The sequence below is a fragment of the Mytilus edulis genome, chromosome 3 (assembly GCF_963676685.1).
Source record: "Mytilus edulis chromosome 3, xbMytEdul2.2, whole genome shotgun sequence".
Classification (NCBI taxonomy): Eukaryota; Metazoa; Mollusca; class Bivalvia; order Mytilida; family Mytilidae; genus Mytilus; species Mytilus edulis.
Genome location: NC_092346.1, coordinates 45,045,750 through 45,067,688, shown reverse-complemented (window position 1 = coordinate 45,067,688; position 21,939 = coordinate 45,045,750). Strand labels below are relative to the sequence as shown.

At 32.2% G+C, this 21,939-nt stretch overlaps 1 protein-coding gene and 1 long non-coding RNA gene across 2 annotated transcripts; one reads left to right on the top strand and one right to left on the bottom strand.

Annotated features, from left to right (window-relative positions):
* The first annotated feature begins 4,866 nt into the window (after window positions 1-4,866).
* Window positions 4,867-7,130, top strand: LOC139516611 (uncharacterized). Its single transcript, XR_011662989.1, has 3 exons — window positions 4,867-4,984; window positions 5,432-5,542; window positions 6,703-7,130. It is a non-coding gene; the product is annotated as an uncharacterized lncRNA (long non-coding RNA).
* Window positions 7,131-8,629: 1,499 nt separating this feature from the next.
* LOC139516610 (ribonuclease Oy-like) lies at window positions 8,630-20,645 on the bottom strand. Its single transcript, XM_071306805.1, has 10 exons — window positions 20,547-20,645; window positions 19,056-19,120; window positions 18,303-18,384; window positions 16,477-16,532; window positions 15,564-15,633; window positions 14,402-14,469; window positions 11,218-11,331; window positions 10,592-10,640; window positions 9,314-9,385; window positions 8,630-8,984 (listed from the first exon to the last, which is right to left on the bottom strand). Exons 2-10 carry the CDS (start codon window positions 19,103-19,105, stop codon window positions 8,811-8,813), a joined length of 735 nt encoding a protein of 244 aa, XP_071162906.1. The 5' UTR covers window positions 19,106-19,120; window positions 20,547-20,645; the 3' UTR covers window positions 8,630-8,810.
* Between the last annotated feature and the right edge of the window lie 1,294 nt (window positions 20,646-21,939).

Below are 21,939 nucleotides of genomic sequence, written 5' to 3'. Positions count from 1 at the left end.
TTCAAACTCATAAGCAAAAAAAAAAAACCCTGACAACGCCATGGCTAAAAAAGAAGAAAGGACTAACAGTCAAACAACAGTGCCACAATATTGCTAAATTTAACAGACGTGTGCCAAGTAATTCGAGAAGCTCACCTGACCCTTTATGCGTGGTGAGCTAAAAAGGGGACACACTATTCCTTGTCTTGCTTATTTTGTTTTTCATCATAAAAACTGCCAAAAAAAAACCACCATAAAAATATAGGATTAAGCCCGACACTTTAATAAGAGAGGCGAAAGATAGCAGAGGGACATTGAAACACATATTCAACAACATGGGATTCGAAAGTTGACAACAAAGTGAAATATCAATAAGGAGATTTACAAATTACGACCAAAATAAAATTTAAGGCCATCTTACTATGTAAAACTTGCAAAATGAGCGATAAGAATTAAGATATAAAAATAACAACCTGTAACCTCAAAATATTTCATACATTTAAGCAATACCCTAAAAACTCATAATGTCATTACTAAAATTGGAAACATTTAGAAACGGTATTATTTCGGAGTTCATGGAAATGAAGTTGATGACTTTAAACTATCAATGAATATAATGCTGAGTTTTACTTAGATACATTTGAAAACACAACCAGTAGAGTTACTTGCTTTGTAATTGACCAGAAAATTATAATAATTGAATACAATTTTTAATAGACCTTGCATGCCTTTGTTTTAGTACAAGACAATTCTAGTGGTCAGCATTTCCATGTTGACATGAACTGTTATTGATTTGGGCATTATTATAAATTAACTTATAACACACCTTTGCATTATCGAACAATTAATGATTTTCCATCCAAGGAATAGATAACCGAATTTGTATTTAGAATACCTTGCGGATTTCAAGGTCCTCACTGCCCTTCAAAGTCGTTATTTATAAAGTCTTTGTAACTTTTTTTTAATAAAATGACACTCTTAAGTCTGATGCAGACGAAACGAGAGTTAAAATCCGAGTATGCATCTATGAAGAATTTATTGGTCTTGCTGTGTAGAAAAACTTTATTTTCTTGTGGTTTTCTTTACAGACTGCTTGCTCCATACCATACCGGGGGATTGTTTGGGATTTTTTCCACGATATTCGTACCGATCGGGAATGTGTAAAACGTTCATTTATGGCGGTTGTGGTGGGAATGCCAACAATTTCTTGGACATTGAGGAGTGCCAAAAAGCATGTATGCCAGCCTTATAACGATTCAAATTAGCTTGGAAAATCGAGCACGGTGATATAGGAGTATTGAAGTAACAAATAAAATATGAATACCTCGATTTTCTTTTAATTAAGGATACTTTCAATTATTTTAGTCCTTAAAGCAACAAAAATAACAAAATCATGGTAAAATATGAATGATTTTGACATTTGTGGCATCATTTCAAGATAGGTAAACTTTATCTAGAGGGCAATTTCTGAGACCAATTTCTTAGGATAGCGATTTATTGACAAATCAATAAAGCTGTTTATTTTTAGATGCTCGAAGAGATAACACATAGGAACTAATTGAGGCAAAAGAAAAGTGATTCTTTAAGGGAAAAAAGGGGGAAAATTGATATTATGTCCATTCTGTATAAAAATGCTCAAATTCATAGATATTAAAGTTTTATTCTGCTAGTTAAGAGACCACCATCGATTTTGAATTTAGAGTTTCAATTCTCTGCGTTCGGCCATTTTGTCATCATCTCCGATTAGAAACCACGACATGTCTATAGACCACAAAAGACCAAAACTACAGTAACCTGATGTAGTCGTAATTGTGTGTCGATATATTGTCGATACAAAAATAATCATAAGTCATAATTCATATAAAAGTGAGCTTATGCAAAATATAAAAATATACAACAACTATCCAGTTATTGTGCGACCTTATTACTCTCGTAAATTAATTTTAATTCTGTTTTTTTTTTACATTTCTGTGTCTAAAACTATCACTGACCCCTGTTTATCATTCATACGAAATGTTGTTCACACCTAAAATGGTGAGCCGTGACGCCTAGATATCACTGAATGAAGATCAAAAGATTAAAATTACATAATCTGATCTTTTAATTACCTTGAGTTTAAATACGCATTCAACATTCACTAAGTGTCACAAAACAATACACATTTTATTTCCACAGTACAAGCAAGTGACAATGTTTGCTGGAAATGAAGCAAAAAGGTCAGAATACAAACATGTATTTTTAATACGCTATCGATCATGTCAATTTCATATGTTTGTTTAAAGTAATTGTAGGAAAAAATCATAAAATTGTTCTATTGTATGATTTACTTTTATTACTAAAATACTTTTAAAAAAATCCACACATAAATCCTACAATCTAATTTTAAAAGTTGCATGGCTATCAATTATTTTTTGTTGGTTAATAGCTACACCAAAAGTCTTAAGAGAGCCGTGGTGTAGTGGTTAGTGCATCGGACTACTAACACAAAGGTTCCTGGTTCGATTTCCGTCTGGGATGAAAATTTCAGGAACTGAATTTTCGGCTCTCCCTTGACACCATTTACGAGTATGGTCTCGAGGAAACGATGATAGTCCGTCGGAAGGGGACGATAAATGGCTGACCCGTATTAAGAGAGAGCCATATCTCTTGCACGTTAAAGACACCCTTGTAGATTTCGAAAAAGAGCAGGCTAATGCCGCTACAAGGCAGCACTCGCACCCGCAAAGTGGAAAGGGATTAATATAAGTTGCAAAACTTGTTTCCCAATCCACTATAAATAAATATGTTTAAACTAAACACCAAAAGTCGTCGATGCGCTTTAAATATCGTTATTAGATGGTCAACGAACAAGACTTTCATGAGATTAATTTCACTCCCGGCATGCAAAAAGACTTAAACTACGTTACATAAGTCAGGAAGTTTGAAGAAATAAAATTAATACTTCCCAATTTTCTTCTTTATTAGTTTTCATATCAAAATAAAACTTGGTGAATATGTTTTTTATGGTATTATGAACATAATAAGATGATAAGTAAACAATCGCGATTTATTCCTTTCAAGATTACCAGGGTAACAACTGATGTGTCCCTCCCCTTCTCGCTGAAAGTATTGAGGTTTTCTGTCGTGGCCCTTGCCTATCATTTATTGTCAAGGATTATTTCCCTAAAACACATCAAATGAATGGACAACAACTGTCATATTCTGGACTCGGTACAGTCATTTTCTTCTGTAGAAAATGAAGATGGCTTGAATGGATTGTGGATGACAACCTGTTTATTTATTTTTTTTTAGTTTAAACATGATTTATTGTTCAAAAAAGACAAACGGATTAGACACAAGGTTTCAACTTAGTAACCTGTTTGTTCAACCTTTGACCTTTATCAAATTTATCGAATATTAAGCGACTGAAACTGAACGGGTTAAGCAAAGGCAATTATTTAAAAAAAGATTGGTTGGTGTTGAAAGAAGGATATTTACGTCTTTCTACTTTCAGTGGAAAGAACTGTTGTATTTTTTCTGATTATTATGACTTCTTCTTCCGCCAAATCTGTTTTGTGATTTTGCAAGATTTTGCTTAGATCTTTTGCATATGATATTTAATAGTTATTTTGCTATAATACTGACCCTGTTTAGTCAAAGATTTTTTAATTGTTATCTCACTAAAACTATTTCCCTTGTGACTAGATGTCCTCCTTAACTGTAAAAAAAAGCGACAAATTTATTTTACCAAATTGCTCGCTATATCCTAATGATTATTTGTCCAATTTTGACGGAAGCAATACTCCATTTGAGAGTTATTTCCCCTAATGCATTTTAGGTAAGTGATAAGCGTGTGTGACTTTTAAACCATAAGGGATAGAGACCTAAGGCGTGTTGATTTGAAGTCCTTGGTCCAAAGAATAGCAAACGAGGTCAAAGGTCTAGGTCAAATTCTAAATTTTGACTTTGTTTGTTCCTTAATCTCTTCTGTCACTTTAAAAGAGATACATAAAAGAACTAGTGAAAAATGTTTGCCTAACTGTGATTAAGATACGATAAATTTGGTCTGAAACAATGACATCTTAAAAAGGTGTTGGACCTGAATTGATTAAAATTTAAGGTTAATTGACTATTTCCCAACTTTGTAGATGATAAAATCATAGGGTCATTTGCAAACTATTAGTTGACATGTCATCATGAAAAAATCAACCGGAAGCAGTTTTTTGGCACTTGTTTCATGGAAAAGTAACTAGAAACTAAATATGTTTTAAATATGCATACATAAAACTATCATTTGAGAGCTGAAGTGAACATCATTACACAGCAATAACTGAGAGTATGTTTGTCCTGATCTTGATTTTAATCAAACTTTAAAACGGATTAACTTCTCATGAGCACTAATTCCGTACGTGCTTCTTCTGTATCTACATATAGTTTTTTTTTTTGCAGACATCACCGAGATGATTGACTTGTTATCAAATGTGATGTCTATCCACCACTGTCATTACCATAAGATATGAATTATTGTATGTCTAGATAACAATAAGAACATAACTTTATAAAAGAAGGGCGAAAGATACCAGAGGGACAACCAAACTCATAGATCGGAGATAAACTGACAACATCATGGCTATAAACCTGAGGTCACTAATGGTTTGTGGCCTTTTATCATGAAATGAATTCAAAATGTTAGAAAATACTGATTCATTCCTCAGCTTGGAAAATGTGTTCACTGAATGCTATAGTGTTTGTCAAATCATAATGGTCAGTAGAGTACACACAAGAACAACCTAGTTTCGGATGAAAACATTCATTCCACCTCTGAGTCGACATTTAAAGAACATACTATTGTAAGACAGATTTGAAATCAATGTCGATTATGTAGAACCAATTTACTGATATGTATCATATGTTCACTTCCCATATAAGTCTTTCCACGGAGAAAAGTCAATTTAAAAGGTGATCATGAGATTTTAGATTTAGACCACAGGAACTAAATACAAAAACGTTAGTGCATTCAGTATATGTAAGTAAGAAAGTATATTTTTATATCTGTTAAAAAGAAGTCTCGGCTTGTACCCGTAATTAAGACATACATAGAAGAAGGTCAATATTTCTTTTCATTATTCGCTACTTAAATAAATCAAAATTGGGCATATGAATTTTATCTTTTGTCTTTGCAACACAATGTCATCCGTTACAGCGAGCGCTGCATTGTCAAATAGTGAGACTTGTGAATGAAAAAGTATGTAAGATATTCAAATTGTTTGTGTTCAAGATTATAGCATAACGATTGATGCATATTTGTTTATTCCACTATTATGTGCAGTTTTCAAATGTAGTCTAAAAAATCCGATAAATGTATATTGTTAGTTTTAAAAAGGATATATTTATCATTGTTTAATTATTTGTCAGGTCAACTACATCATTATTTAATTAAAATATCATTCTTATCCTGGTTTATAACTTTCAGATTACAAGATGAAAACTTTGTTTATTGCCATCTGTATTTTCTTTGTGACTTTGATAACATTTGTGCATGGATCAACGATTCCAGCCCCCACCGAATTCACTGGCAATAACGGTATGTCAATATACATCAAGTTAGTGCCAAACTTATTTTAGGGGATTATATTGTTATTGTTTTCCTTTTTTGTGCGCGATATTTAAATTTATTATAGTGGTAAATCAATAAAATTGAAAATGGAAATAGGGAATGTGTGAAAGAGACAACAACCCTACCTTAGAGCAGACAACAGGCGAAGGCCACCAATGGTTTTCTACGCGGCGAGAAAATCACCCACTAAATTGCTTATCCCAAATTGCTTATAAATTTATCTTTGGTGAGTTAACCTTTTTAGTTTTTCTTTCGTGGACTTTGTTTAAAAATGGAAATCTGTGTTTTTGCATCTTAGAAAGAGTGTTAAACTGATCAGAATGCCTTTTTTCGTCTGTGTAGTAACTATGGAGAGATATTTGGAAAAGTCAACGGAATTATATTAGAAAATCCCAAAAAGAAAAACATCACATATGAATTAATTTAATCTTAAACAATGAAGAACCTCATACAAACGTCCATGAGATGATTCTTCCATAATATAATATTATAAACTAGAGGTGTAGCTTACTTTGAATTATGTTCATTTTCAACAATGACCATTCCCAAACAGACTGGATGGTTATACGCCAGTCATTTTGGGGTGCTTTAAAGCTAGCTATTCGGTGTGAGCCGAGGCTCTTTGTTGTATGCCGTAATTTGACCTATAATAGTTTACTTTTTTCCAATTGTGACTTGGATAGAGATTTGTCTCATTGGCATTCATACCACATCTACTTATATCTATAGATATGTATTTTATGACGAATGAGTTTTTTTAACTAGTATTCTCTCCTTTTTTCTTAAGTTTTGAAGGACATTAAAATTAAAAGAAACGGACTTTCAGTTCTGACATTCTTGACGTATTTGTATAAATGTATGAGCTACAACATTTTTTTCTATTCAGTTTCCATCTATCTGCCTATGTTGTTTCTGAAATCGTAAAAATCGCAGAAAGCGTTCTTTGATAAACCTATATGAGGAGTCAACTGTAGCGGTGTTCAATCCTTGTAGAATAAGACTTTCTCATCATTTTATTTATTTGAATTTGTTTTTACCAATGATTAGAGAAAAAGCGAGTTCCTGGTATGAACCTATGATGACTTTGTTGTGTAAAAAAGCATTATTTTCTTGTGTTTTCTTTACAGACTGCTTGTTGCCGACCAGACCAGGGCATTGTCGGGGATATTTCCCACGATATTCGTACCGATCAGGAATGTGTAAAGTGTTTATTTATGGCGGCTGTGATGGGAATGCCAACAACTACCTTGACATTGATGAGTGCAAGACAGCTTGTATGTCAGCCTCATAACAAATTAAAATAGCTTGGGAAAATCGACCATGTGGATAAAGTACTTTTGCAGAAACAAATAAAATTATGTGTTAAAAAACTCAACACTCTTTTATTACCGACAAAAAAATCTGCTAAAAAGATAATTGGATGAATTTTATTTACCAAAATATTAACGATAGATTTTTTTCATGTATACAATGGTGTAAATTTGTATGCAGTTTTATTATATAGAGTTTACTAATAGCACCTGGCTGAGCGAACTTAATAAAATAATTTATAATGGTCTTATTCTTTTTTTTATAAATTCATACAACTATACTACCCTGACGGGAGGGATTGTGCCTACTATTCATATGATTAATACATAATCTTTCAATCAGTTTAATTGAGGTCTGGAGCTGACATGTCAGTTAACTGCTAGTAAATAAAATTGAGAATGGAAATAGGGAATGTGCCAAAGAGACAACAACCCGACCATAGAAAAAAGACAACAGCAGAAAATCACCAACAGGTCTTCAATGTAGCGAGAAATTCCCGCACCCGGAGGCGTCCTTCAGCTGGCCCCTAAACAAATATATACTAGTTCAGTGATAATGAACGCCATACTAATTTCCAAATTGTACACAAGAAACTAAAATTAAAATAATACAAGACTAACTAAGGCCAGAGGCTCCTGACTTAGGACAGGCGCAAAAATGCGGCGGGGTTAAACATGTTTGTGAGATCTCAACCCTCCCCCTATACCTCTAGCCAATGTAGAAAAGTAAACGCATAACAATACGCACATTAAAATTCAGTCCAAGAGAAGTCCGAGTCTGATGTCAGAAGATGTAACCAAAGAAAATAAACAAAATGACAATAATACATAAATAACAACAGACTACTAGCAGTTAACTGACATGCTAGCTCCAGACTTCAAATAAACTGACTGAAAGATTATGATTTCATCATATGAACATCAGGCACAATCCTTCCCGTTAGGGGTTTAGTATCATACCATCATAACATATATGAGAAGAACATAACCCGTGTCATGCCAACAACTGGTTTTTGAATAAATGTGTTTAGTTCCGATGCAAAGACCCTATAAGTAAATCAATATTAACGCCAAAATATGCAATCTTTAATGACCTGACAACAGTATAGTAACTATATCCCTTCTTAATAAGTCTATTCAAAGGTTTTGATAGTTTTTGAGGTGAATACTGACACCTTTGTGCTTTATAAAGAATATTTCCATAAAAAATTGGATGTGAAATACCTGAACGTATAAGAAGTCTGCATGTTGTCTGTTGTTATTTAAGTATAATTGTCATTGTATTTATTTTCTTTTGTTACATCTTCTGACATCGGACTCGGATTTCTCTTGAACTGAATTTTAATGTGCTTTAATGTTATGCGTTTACTTTTCTACATTGGCTAGAGGTATAGGGGGAGGGTTGTTATCTCATAAACATGTTTAACCCCGCCGCAATTTTGCGCCTGTCCCAAGTCAGGAGCCTCTGGCCTTTGTAAGTCTTGTATGATTTTTAATTTTAGTTTCTTGTGTATAATTTGGAGTTTAGTATGACGTCCATTATCACTGTATTAGTATATATATTTTTAAGGGACCAGCTGAAGGACGCCTCCGGTTGGGGGAGTTTCTCCCTATATTGAAGACCCTTTGGTGGCCTTTGGCTGCTGTCTACTCTATGCTCGGGTTGCTGTCTCTTTGACACATTCCTCATTTCCTTTCTCAATTTTATTGTGTAACAAGCTTATAATGTACCAATCAATCTATATACAGTATATACAAAGAACACTTTACTGTTTGTTTATAGAATACACAAATGAAAAGTCGTATTTATGGTTAGCTAAATTTATCTTGTCTATTTATTCAACAAATCATATACCCTATGCAAAACAACATTGCAATTGCATAGACTTAGCTTAATCGTATATTTGTTGTTCTCTTTGAGTGGATTAGTTTCTTTTAATCTCAGGAATATATATCTCTCCTCCACGACAAGATTGTGTTTGAGATAGTCTGCTCCAGTATAGCGTCGAGTCACCATGAGGACATTTGATAAGTTTAAACTGTTTATCCATACATATTCTTATTTCTGCCAAGTCAGTTTTTCTTTTACCTAACTGAGACTGTAATGTACAAAACACAATTAAAATATGTGCAAATAGCATATTAAACATGAAACGTAACTCTTTTGTTAGGAAAGGATCCACTTTCAATAGAACCTTATGGTAGATATAAGAAGATGTGGTAAGAGTGCCAATGAGACAACTCTCTATCCAAGTCACAATTTGCAAAAGTAAACCATTCTAAGCGAAACTAATGTCTTTAACACGGAGCCTTGGATCACACCAAACATCAAGCTGTAAAGGCCCCGAACATGACTCTTTATGGACTTACAAATAAAAACAAATAATAAAATCTTAAGTAAAGGAAACACAAGATTTATTATTATTACCTTATATCTGTAACACTGTAAATTTGGCATTACTCCTAGTTTCTTTTTAAGGATATTTTCAATTGTTTTAGTCTGTAAAAAAAAATTAACAAAATGATGGTAAAATATGAATGACTGTGACATTTGTGGAAACATTTCAAAATAGGTAAACTTTAACCAGACGGTAAATTTTGAGACCCATTGCTAGGGAACTATTGTTTTACATTGTCATTTTGGGGTCTTTTATAGCTGACTATGCGGTATGGGCTTCGATCATTGTTGAACGCCGTATGGTGATATTTGATAATATATGATAATATTTGGTGAAGACTTATCGTATTTTGCCGAACTGACAATATTGTATATATACTGTTCTTTTGTTTTTATATGACTCATATTATAATGTTTAGTTTCATATTGTTTCTAAACATGTATCTATGTTTTGTCTATTACGATTTATTTGTTTGTAATTGATATGCCTATAAGGACCCCTTGATTAGGAAATACACATATTTGATTTGAATTGATTTGATTTGATAAAGTTGTTAATTTCTGTGTCATTTCGGTCTCGTGTTAAGAGTTGTTTTATCGGCAATCATACCACATATTCTTTTTTATTTGATAACGATTTATTGACAAACTGATGGAGATGTTTATTTTGAGTTGCTTGAATGAATAACATATAGAAGCCACTGCAGGCATGTTATATGACAAATGCTTCTTTAATTAAGGAATGACTGTAATATTTTTCTGTCTATGAAGAAATAACATAAAAAATTTGGTGCAAACTGAATAACGCGTGTAGCGGGTTATCTAACATGGTGCACCACATTTTTTATGTTATTTCGAATAGACAGAAAAAATATAACAGTCATTTCTTATTATTTAATTCTAAAATCCATTTTAAACCGTAGAAAACCATGAAAAAACGTTGATGACGTCACGGTTACATGACTAAACTATGTCTATGGGCTGATAACAAAATAACGTCAGCCAATCAGAAGACGCGTTACATTCAAAATTCAATTATTCATTACTAGGGTAAAAACTGATATATCCCATCCCCTTTCGCTGAAAGTACTGAGGTTCTCTATCGTGGCTCCTTGTATATCATTTATATAATAAATAAGAATAAACCATCAGAGATGTCGGGCCAGTGGCAAAGATAGGATTTACCGTACCACTTCAAATTCATAAAATATGCATTTAATTAAATGATTTTTCGAGGTCAAAATAAAAACATAAATGCCAAATAATGGAAAAATGTGTCTTTGTATTATTTCCTCATATGATACTTACAACATAAGGTGTTGTGTCATTTGGTGTAATATTCACTTTATTCAGGAATCTATAATGAACGTTAATCATTATGTTATTTTTGGTCTATTGATTTATGTTGTATTTACATTTTTGTTTCTTTGATGCTTAATGAAAGATGGTGATTAGATAAACATTGAAATAATAACCATTAAGACAATACTAAATTTGATTATATTGTGTATAGCATTTTTCTTTTATTTCTAATCCGATTTCGTTTGTACAAAGTGGCATTTTAAATTAATCGCATTTTCCCGTTTTCTCAACAATTTATAATGTTCGAATTCATCAATTGTTTTGAAACAGGCCCTCGTCTTAAATAGACAGGATACACAAGTGAAATATGCATGATATATTTGCAAATTTGCGTTTAGCAACAAAAACTCTTTTATCAATTTATCTGACAAAAATTAAATGCCATGATATTGTTATTTGTGATTTTAATTCAGTTTTTCATAAAATAATACTATTCATATTTTAGGAATGTGTCGAATCGAAACTTTGAAAATAGCACCGGTTGTCTTTCCTTAAATATATTTTGTCCAATTTTATTTTCATCATTTCACCTTGTAAACTTTTGATTTAATATTATTAAGTCTAAAACTTACTTTGACGCATTATATGTTTTCATTAAGTCGAGTGCTTTCCTAAAGAACAAATATTCTGTTCCAGTTGTATTCAGACTTAAGGCACATGTTCCATGTGTGTTCCATTCATGTTTCCTGTATTCATACAAAGTTAAAAGTATCATATTAAAGTTTCTGATGGGTTTTACGTGCCATCTTACACTTGTAGATAAGTGAACGTTTTTTGCTCCATGTTGTAGGCTTTATTGTAAGTTTCAGATAAAGAACAACAATTGAGCTGTGTTTTGCTTTTTGTATGACGTTCCTTATGTGTATGTTCTGATTCTGTGTCATTAATGAATAACCAATTTCCTTTGTTTTTCTATTAAAAAAGAGGGACGAAAGATACCAAAGGGACAGTCAAACTCATAAATCTAAAACAAACTGACAACGCCATGGCTAAAAATGAAAAAGACAAACAAACAACAGAACACATGACATAACATAGAAAACTAAAGAATAAACAACACGAACCCCACCAAAAAACTAGGGGTGATCTCATGTGCTCCGGAAGGGTACGCAGATCCTGCTCCACATGAAGCACCCGTCGTGTTGATTATGTGATAACAAATCCGGTCTAATTCGGTAGGTCACATTCATGAAAGGGAAGGGGATTGTAGTTACGACGTGAGGAACATATCCGATATCATTTGTGAAACGGTTATTCCATAACGGTCAACCAGCTCGTGATGGCGTTCGTAAAATTTACGAAGGGATGATTTCAACTTTACCATTTGGAACTCTTGGTTTAATAGCTTCCTTGTGAGCAGCAACCCTCTATCAAGAAAATCATGATAGGAAATACAAGCACGGAAATATCGTATCAGTTGGAAGATATATACCCCGTATGCAGGTGCTGCTGGTGCTTTTATTAAAAGAACAAAACAAAAACACAATAAAAACACAGTGATAGTGTAGCAAAACACGCACAAATTCAAAGTTTTTGAAATTTGCAACGGTAGATCTCTACTGATTATTACTTGTCCATGTTTTTATGATACATATGTATATAATATGGTATATTCGAACACGTATTTTTTTCAACTCTTTGAGTAGCAAAACTTGTGGCGTTTATCTTAATATGAACTTATCTTAATATGAACTCCAAGGAAAATTCAAATCGATAAGAACCATATCAGATGGCAGAGTCAAAAACTAAAATGATTCAAAGGCATGGAAAATAATTGCAATATTCCTAACTTGTTACAGAAAATAGCTTACTAAACCTCACTTATATGACAGCCAAATAAAATTCTATAATATTGACAACAATGCGTGAAATCAAGGCATAATAAGAAAAAAAGTCAAAACTAGAGAAAATGCAGTCAACATTGTGTTATTATCTTAATCAATATTAGAACAAACAAATTTTCCAACAAAGAAAAAAAATGGCATATAAAAAAGCCCATAATCAAAAATGAAGGAGAAAAATACAAAAAATGACAATAGCACAACAAAATAATGGTTATATGTATAAGTAACGAGCCGCACCAAACAGATATTACAAACTTAGCAGTAAACGTTAAATATTCAACAAGACGAGTAAAAGAACACTATAAAAAGTTATCAAGACGATTAACATTGTTAGTACTTAGAATCTATACTTAAGATTTATAGAAAAACTAATCGAAAAATTCAAATAGAGAAAAATATTCAACGAGTGACCGAACAACACATTAATTCACAAATGCGCGTAGTGTTGTTCGGTCACGAGTTGAATATTTTTCTGTATTTGAATTCTTTGGTTAGTTATTCTTTTTATTAGATTGACAAATGACTTTTTTTATGAAATTAATTTAGAAAATGTAAGGAACTATGTTTTTTCCCTACGCATTCTCAATTTGTTTTGATCCGACGTTATCGACGTCTTGACAATGCTTATTGTTGTACGTCGCCAGAGAATGAAATAACCACGTTTATTTCACAAGTGAATTATCGGTTTTTAGTTAACTAGAAAATGTTATTAAGGGCATACGATACAGTTACAGGAGAGGTAATGACGTTGCTAACGTAAAATGTTATTTTCGCGACGTCAAACTATGACATATCGGGAAAAGATGCATTTTTCGACTGATTTTTATCATTCAAACTGATTTAATTTGAAAACGAGTGCATGGACCCCTATTTTTTAAAACGGCAATTTGTTTCATTTTGCAAGGAGATTATGTGACCCAAATTTTATAAAACTGTAAATAGATAAAAAAAATTAATTTTGATAAACATGCAGCAAAAAATGACGTTTGTTCCTCTTATCATGAACATTTGATAAATATGAGTTATTTCTGAATAAAAATTGCATAATTTTTAATGATACTTATAAAATACAGAAATTACCGATTATTGAACAAAAAACCATTTGTGTTTATCTTTTAAAACAAAAAAGTTATGTCTTTCTTTCGAAAAAGAAAATACGGACACAAATCTGAATTTTGAGCAAATATACAAAATTTCGATCTCATTTTACTCAAAAAGTAGCACATGAAGGTGTAGTTTTTATTACATATTTGATTTAATCAGGTAAAAAATAGCCTATATGCAAATTTTCACCAACTTGTACATACAGGTTCAAAACTGTATCGTATGCCCTTAAATGATTTATTATTTGTGAAGTTGAAATAGAATATTTATGAACAAGGCCTTGATATCTTCCAATCAGCTGTTTAAGAAAACGGAAGAGACGCACTTATCCATAAGCCTGTTTCAACAATTTTCTGCTCAGACACAGTTGTCTTTTTATTAAGTACGAGTAGCAGTATCAAGCTCGTGAATACCGAATGAATTGGGAAATGTATATCCCATATGCAGGTGGAGTTGGTGATTTGCTACAAAGGTGGAGAAAATTGATTATTTTAAAAAGAAAATCTTCTCATTTATCTGATACTGAGATGACTTCTTATATAAAACTCATGATTTAAGTCTGAAAATATGACAGAGTAAGCCGTGTCTGTTTCTTAACCTTCTGGTTATTGAGAATATCTTAATCAGAAATCATTTTAAAAATTAAATGGCTTCTTAGATCTTCCTGTTTATGACAAGTGTCTGAAGATACTCCGACTCATATGAAAAAAGAAAAGATCGACAGGGAGGGTTGCCGTTTCTTTCAACAGGAACACATTTTTTTTGGTAAAATTATCATAATAACTAGTAAATATAATAAATATCTTACCAGAAACCAGAAGGACGAGATTTTCTGAAAATGCTGGGCCAAGCATGCTGTAATTCATCTGTTAGATTCTACAAATACAAAGGTGCAAGTATGAAACATAAAATGGAACCTTTACCGTGTTCAAGAACTTTGGTTTGATCCTAAGCATGTCTAAATCAATTTTTGTGGTGCAGTCTATAGGTTGTCTTCTGTGGCAACATAACGGATTGAAATTTATTTTGAATTAACAATTATATAAATCATCTATTTGAAAGAGTATGTTTCAAACAGGTACCGATTCAAATGGGTGGTACGAAAAATATCTATATAAAAATGTTTGTTGTAACCCTTATAAACTTTTCGTCTCAATGAACAAGCTCGATATGCAATGCATACTAACTGGAAATTTGATGAAATAGTTTAACCATTTAATTTTCTCCTGACAAATGTAGAAATTCTTTGGGGCAATAATTTCAGACTTTTCCCTATAATATTATGAATAGTTTTGTTTCTACTTGATAGACAACGCTTAGAAAATTTACCTTTACAAATTATATTCAAGCCACAGAAATAATCTATAGGAATCTGACTTGAATTTAATATAAAATAAACAGCAAAACATGTCCCTTTCTTTATTTGCAACAATGAACGAACAACGACAGCCTCTACATTATCGGTTCTTGATTCACCACATTCTTCTTATTCGCAAAGAATATGGCGGAGATCTGAATTTATATAAGTGCCCAATCTTTCTAACCTGGAACAGTCGTGTAAGAACGCAACAAAATAAATAACTGCATGTAGAAATCTGTTGGAAAGGTTTGAACTCATCAATTTGGTTCAAAACACAACCACATACAACAAAAATACAAAATATTATATTCATCTAGAGATCCTTGGCTTTCAATTAGCATTTTAACTTGAAACTCTCGATTTTTTTAGTAATTGGAGACAAACATATATGTTTCTGTTAATATTCAATAGATATAGGAAGATGTGTCATGAATGCCAATGAGACATTTCTCCATCCAAGTCACAATTTATACAAGTAAACCATTGTAGGTCAAGGTACGGTCATCATCATGGAGCCTTGTCCCTTTTTTGTTGACACAATCATATTGGCTCAATAAACATATTAACACATGACTCCTCATTATGGATGTTGAATTATAGTTATCATTACCTTTATCTTGTTCATATCGAAAGGAACTGATTTACAATTCTTTGGCCCTTCTTTTGATCCCAAGGACGGCCTGAAATTAAAAAAAATCATCATATCTTTTAAGATGAATTGAGTATGTCTGGTTTCTCAAGTCCGGTGGGAAGTGTTTCATGCATGTTCTCTTAAACATATCTTGTATGTATTTATCTTTAAATGAGCGAGGTTCAAGCAGGTGAGAATTTTCAAAAGGCAACTTTATTTAGTGTAAAACCTTTTATAGACATTTCAGCGTGGGTGTTTGTCACTAATAAAAAAAAACTCTAGGTCTCCTCTGTGTCTGACATTAGATTTGAAAAGGGACAACAAGTTAGCGTTAGGTTCAGTTTTCTAGGTCTGTGCATTATTTATGCATGTTTTTGCATAAGGAGGGTCATGCCCCTTACCTCAGTTTAACTGAAATAGCATCTGGTCATATACTATACCAAATAATACATTATCGTTTGACCTAAAGAGTATGCAGTCTTCATGAATATATTGCAATGAATTTAAAATTTTTCTTGTTTTTATTGCTGTAATTTTAATGGGGAGGCAATCTGGACGAAAACTAAATCTACCTGACTATCAATCAAAATATCAAATGCTTTTTAGAAAGGGTTTTACATTCTTTTAATTATCTGTCAAATTTAGCATATTCTGTTCTTATTATAAACTCTACACTATGAACAAAAACTACTTTGATGTTATTAAGACGTCAACAAATAAATATCTTTAATGTATGTTGGTTCTAAAACATTTTGCGGGAATTATCACGCTCATCTGGCATATTCTGTGAAACGTTTAGCTGTTTTGATATGAGCGTCACTGGTGAGTCTTATGTAGACTAAGCGCGCGTCTGGCGTATTAAATTATAATCCAGATAACTATTTTAGCTTACCACAGTCCGTGAATAATGAACGAATTGATGTAAGCAGGAATGGAACATGTTTTGTGCTGTAAAGGAAAAGGCTGAAATTGATTTCATGTTTATGTTTGAACTATTTTTAATGAAAAATTTCAAAAACAACATATTTTACAAAGCTTAAACTCCATCTTCTCTATCCCACTTCAATCCCTTCCTCTCCACTTTTTAGACGATAGGATAGAATCGTTACACTTATGCTACAATTAAAATCTATCAAATTCTTGTAAACTTCTACATCATCTTGACCAAAGACAATACATGGCGGTTGAATTAAAGTTTTCATAATGTTTTCACAAATCTATTGAAAAGTTCTTCACACAAATTTGTATGTATTGTTAATTGTGTTTAGGTGTCAATAATACGTTTTGTCATAAAACATCTACCCTTTCTAAAATCCCTCCTTTAAAAATTGCAATTGCATGGATGAAGCTGCAAAATTGCACTTCGTCATATCGCTGGCACCGGAATAAGTAAATATAACTATTTACTCTGTTTATCTTGAAAATCTAGAACAACTCGAGGACTGCTCAAAAAGATATGTTGCTATAAACCTAATATACTCTTGTTTTACATGATACAAATAAACTCATCAGGACAAGACAAAATTGTTCATCCAAATTTCATTAATTTGAAGTTTAAATGTGGTGCTCACATTGAAAATAAAATACGACCAATTAATGAGTTAATTAACTACCGGTGATGTTTTTTTTTCTCTTAAAAGCGATAAGATGTAATGTGAAATATAAAAATAAAGAGATGTGATATGATTGCCAATGACACCACTACCCATCAAGTTAAAATGAAGTGGATGTAAGCAATTATAGTGTTCACTGTAGTACTGCACAGGATGAAACTAAACTCGTTCGAAGTATACATTGATTTGAAACAAATAAAGATTATGTCCAGTAAGACTGACAGAGAAATCAATGGTGGTATAACCCCTGAAACTTAATTCGAAGAAGTTGTTCATATTTCGTGCCTTTATAATAACGGACATTTTACATTAACATGTTCACTGTGCATTTTTAAAATATATATATATGACTAGATTAACCAATGCTCAGTCATATTGCAGCGTTATTTATGGTTCAGACTGCTTAATACATGTGAATTAACTACTAATTTCTTGTTCTGGAAAATAAGTTAACTTCTCACAATTGTTTAGGTTCTTTTTCTCTCGGTTGAATGAGTAAGACAACTTGGAGTGATAATCGCGTCACATGTTTTGGAGTAGTTATAGTCGAGATGAGCTGATTTGAGAAAAAAAAACATTATTACGCTGATTTCATCCTGGCCTAAGCCATTTGTATTATTTTTCTTCAAATGTTCGGTGTCGAGAAATTCTACAAACAAACAAAAATAATTCTGCTCTAAAAATACTGTCAAGTTAAAAAAACAAGTTTAACTACATAATCATTATATCTCCCTCTTTAATATTGCAGATCTTTATAATCTTTCTTGTCATATATTGTTGGCTGTGTTATATATATATTTCAATCATATAACCCTAATTCTATATGCAATGTTCGTGTTATTACAAACACAATCATATGTTTGGAGCAGTGCATAGGTGATGCTTCTTTTCAATATTTTTCACAACTACATTTAATCATTGAAATAAATTGAAATCGTCAGATTTTTTTATTTGAAAGAAAACATTGCATATAAAATAATAGATGGGGTTCTATGAGTTCAGAACTTAGTCCAATACAAAACCCTTATGCGGTTTTCCCTCTCCCCTGTGTAATGAATACACGTATTGAGACATATTCGGTTTTATTTACATATAAGAGGAATACCTCTTCTTTCTTGCCCATCGTGCAAGCTGTTTGAGGCCATTCTTGTGCGAATATGAAGTGATCCCATCTAGCACCGTAGGTTCTAAAACGAATATTCAAAACTGAAGAAGAGAATACGAATGCTGACATGCTGGGGAAGTTGTTAATATAGAATAACAATACCTTTTCATTATAAGTCGACTATTCGAACCTTCTATTACAAATAATTTCAATTTATCACCATATATGTATTAACTATAAAACAAAATTATACGTTTGCAAACTAGTACTAGTACTTGATTTTGTGCAATCACATTCGTCTCAGCCACGACATTGAGGGATTTTGGCTTGGTATGATATCGGAATTAAGACAATATCCTTCCTTCCTGTAATCATATATCTAAGCAGCCATTAAGCCAGCTAGCCTAACAGACTGACAGACGGCAATGCAAGATCAACATTTATTCAAATATGTATACTTATGGAGAGGATAACACACTTCACACTTTTTATGAACTAATTTATATCGAGAGAAAAAAAGGAACATACCATTTTGTGATATCAAAAAGTTAAAAGTAACGCCAATAGATCAAATAAATAATCATAAGCATTAAAAAATGCAGATGTCGCTAATGAAACAACTATCCGCCACAGTTAAAATAAAGGGGTATTCAGAAATTATAAGCCACCGTATGGTCTGCAACAATGAGGGGAAAATGTATTTAACGGCGAGTGACAGATGTGTATCTGCATAAAATATATTTTATAACTTACGTAGCTATGGAGGTCAACAGGAAAATTGCTGTCACAAAGAAGACATTCATCACACCATCCACAATCTGGTAAAAAGAAAAATCTAGATTAAAAGGACAAAATAATCGCAAAGAAGATGTAATTTACGTTATTTGATTTTTGTTAGTGGTAATGTTTAGTGATAATTGTAATATCACTGCAAATAAATGAAATAATAATTTCGCGATTTAGTCTTGTCGATATATTATATATATATATTCCACCATTGAATCAAGTGTGTTACGGTATTTCTCCTCACGAGACAGGTAAATTTTAATATTTAAAGCGAGAGAGAATTAACTGTTCAATTTGGAGAAATATCGTTATACACGAGTGGTGAATATGTTTCTCTTAAGATTTTTAGACGATTCCTCCTATTTATTTGTATTGAAGTCCTGTATTATTATGTTGTCATTTTAATGTTATATTTAACAGTGCCATGAAAGTGCGAGGTTTGGCATGCCCCAAAACCAGGTTCAACCCACCATTTTTTTCTTTAAAAATGTCCTGTACCAAGTCAGGAAAATGGCCATTGTTATATCATAGTTCGTTTCTGTGTGTGTAACATTTTTACGTTGTGTTTCCGTTGTGTCGTTTGTTTTCTCCTATATTTGAGTGTCAATTTACATTACTATAAGACGTGTCACGGTACTTTTCTATCCCAAATTCACGTGTATTTGGTTTTGATGTTATATTGGTTATTCTCATCGGATTTTGTCTTAGTCCGTTGCTATGTGTGTTACATTTGAATGTTGTGTCGTTGTTCTCCTCTTATATTTAATGCGTTTCCCTCAGTTTTAGTTTTCTTTCCCCGATTTTGTTTTTTGTCCATAGATTTACGATTTTTGAACAGCGGTATACTACTGTTGCCTTTATCTAAACATATTTTTATCTCTCTTTTTCAAAGAGGAAAATAAAAAAAAAGAATACAAATTTGAGAAATATTACATATGTATTAGGAAAAAGTTTCCTTGTTTAAATTTGTCGAGAGAAATCGTATGTGACATTCAATCCAAAAACAGTGAGATCGGAACTGAAAAAAATGGTCGTTTGTATATCATACATCATGCACATGTTAATTCCGTTATGGATTATTTTTGATGGCGACTGTCGTCTTGGACGTAATTCACAACAATAGCTACTGACATAATAACTTATAAAAATAGCACCAAACCGTGTTTGGTCAATTACCAAAATCATCTCTTTTGAATTATGTCGGTTTTATAAAGAATATGGTATACATATCTTTACCTACAGCAGCCTACCACGTCCAAATAACCGTGGTGGTTTACAACTGAACTCTTATTTTAACCATCGTATGTTCATTGCCTTAAAGATACATTTTTTCGAGTCTTGTCAACAATCAAAATGAAACCTAATTCACTCTTTCCATCTGCATTAGTAAGTGTTGTTCTGATGCTAAAAAAGCTTAAAGAAATTTAGAAATTGATAAGGAGTAAATTATTTACTTACTTGCTGATAAATCAACTATAAAGAGTAATCATGTGTTCGGACACTAACACAAAAGGCTCAAAACAAATAATCATATGATGCGGATCAAGTACTTCCTCATATGTAATTTCCGGATACTTAGTACCATGGCTAGGAATAGTTTTAAATTCTAATTATAAATTTCATTTTTGTATTTTTAAAAAACTTATTTTATAAAAATTAACCTTTGAACAGATATCGACCAAAATATCCATTCCGATCATATTGATTACAGCTATGTTTTGAATTAATGTAAAGGCGACAATGTGGATTGGTGCTAACTTCAACTACTAGACTTGCTAAACATTATTAACAAAAAATATTAAGAAGTATATTAATTTGATACTAATTCTGGCAAAATGTTACTGAAACTGATGTCACCAGAATGTTGGATATTTTGTCAACTCAAGTTTTGCTTGAGATGGACTTTCTTTATAACTGAGACAATTGGCATTCCTATTGGAATGTCTTATCATTTGATTTCAAAGTTAAATAACAGTGCGTTAATCATGGTATTCCCATTGAACTTTATTTGATATACCACGTACTGGTATATTAAAGACCGCTCCATATATTAAACCACATGTTAACATCGACAACTTGTAAAGTTGGTGGAGGACCAAACTTCAAGACAGAAGAGATGACTGTTTTTTCAACTGTGAACTTTTTTTGTATAAAAACATGTTCCCACTTATGGAGTATATTTAGCCGAATCTACTATTTTATTTGATATTAGAATTTTTAATGACAAAAGATAACCATGCTATATCATGTTGGTATTTTTCACTTTTCTATATAGGACTTATTACTGATATGATCCTATGCTAACCTCCAATATTAATCTTGTCACAGGAACATACAAAAAGTATGCATAAACTTTAAGGTTCAACCTACCATTTTTTCTTAAAATGTCCTGTATCAAGTCAGGAAAAACGACCAATGTTATATTATAGTTCGTTTCTGTGTGTGTTGCCTTTTAGTGTTGTGTCGTTGTTCTCCTCTTATATTTGATGTGTTTCCGTCAGTTTTCGTTTCTGACCCGAATTTGGTTTTTTTTCTCAATCGATTTATGAATTTCGAACAGCGGTTTACTACCGTTGACTTTATTTAAGACAACTGGTATCGGATGCTTTTTCAAACTTTTGACTTTTTACATATGATACAAAATTTCGTCTTGTACCTATGGTTTTGATAAATGCAGAAGAAGGTCAATATTTCTGTCAATTATTCGCTACCTGTTGTAAACCAAATTTAGCATATGCATTTTTACCAACCGTTAACAATGGGCGTTGAATGGTCAAATAGGGACAGTTAAGCATATAAAAGTATGTAAACATATTTAATTGTTTTTTTCGCTATTGTGGCATTGTGATAG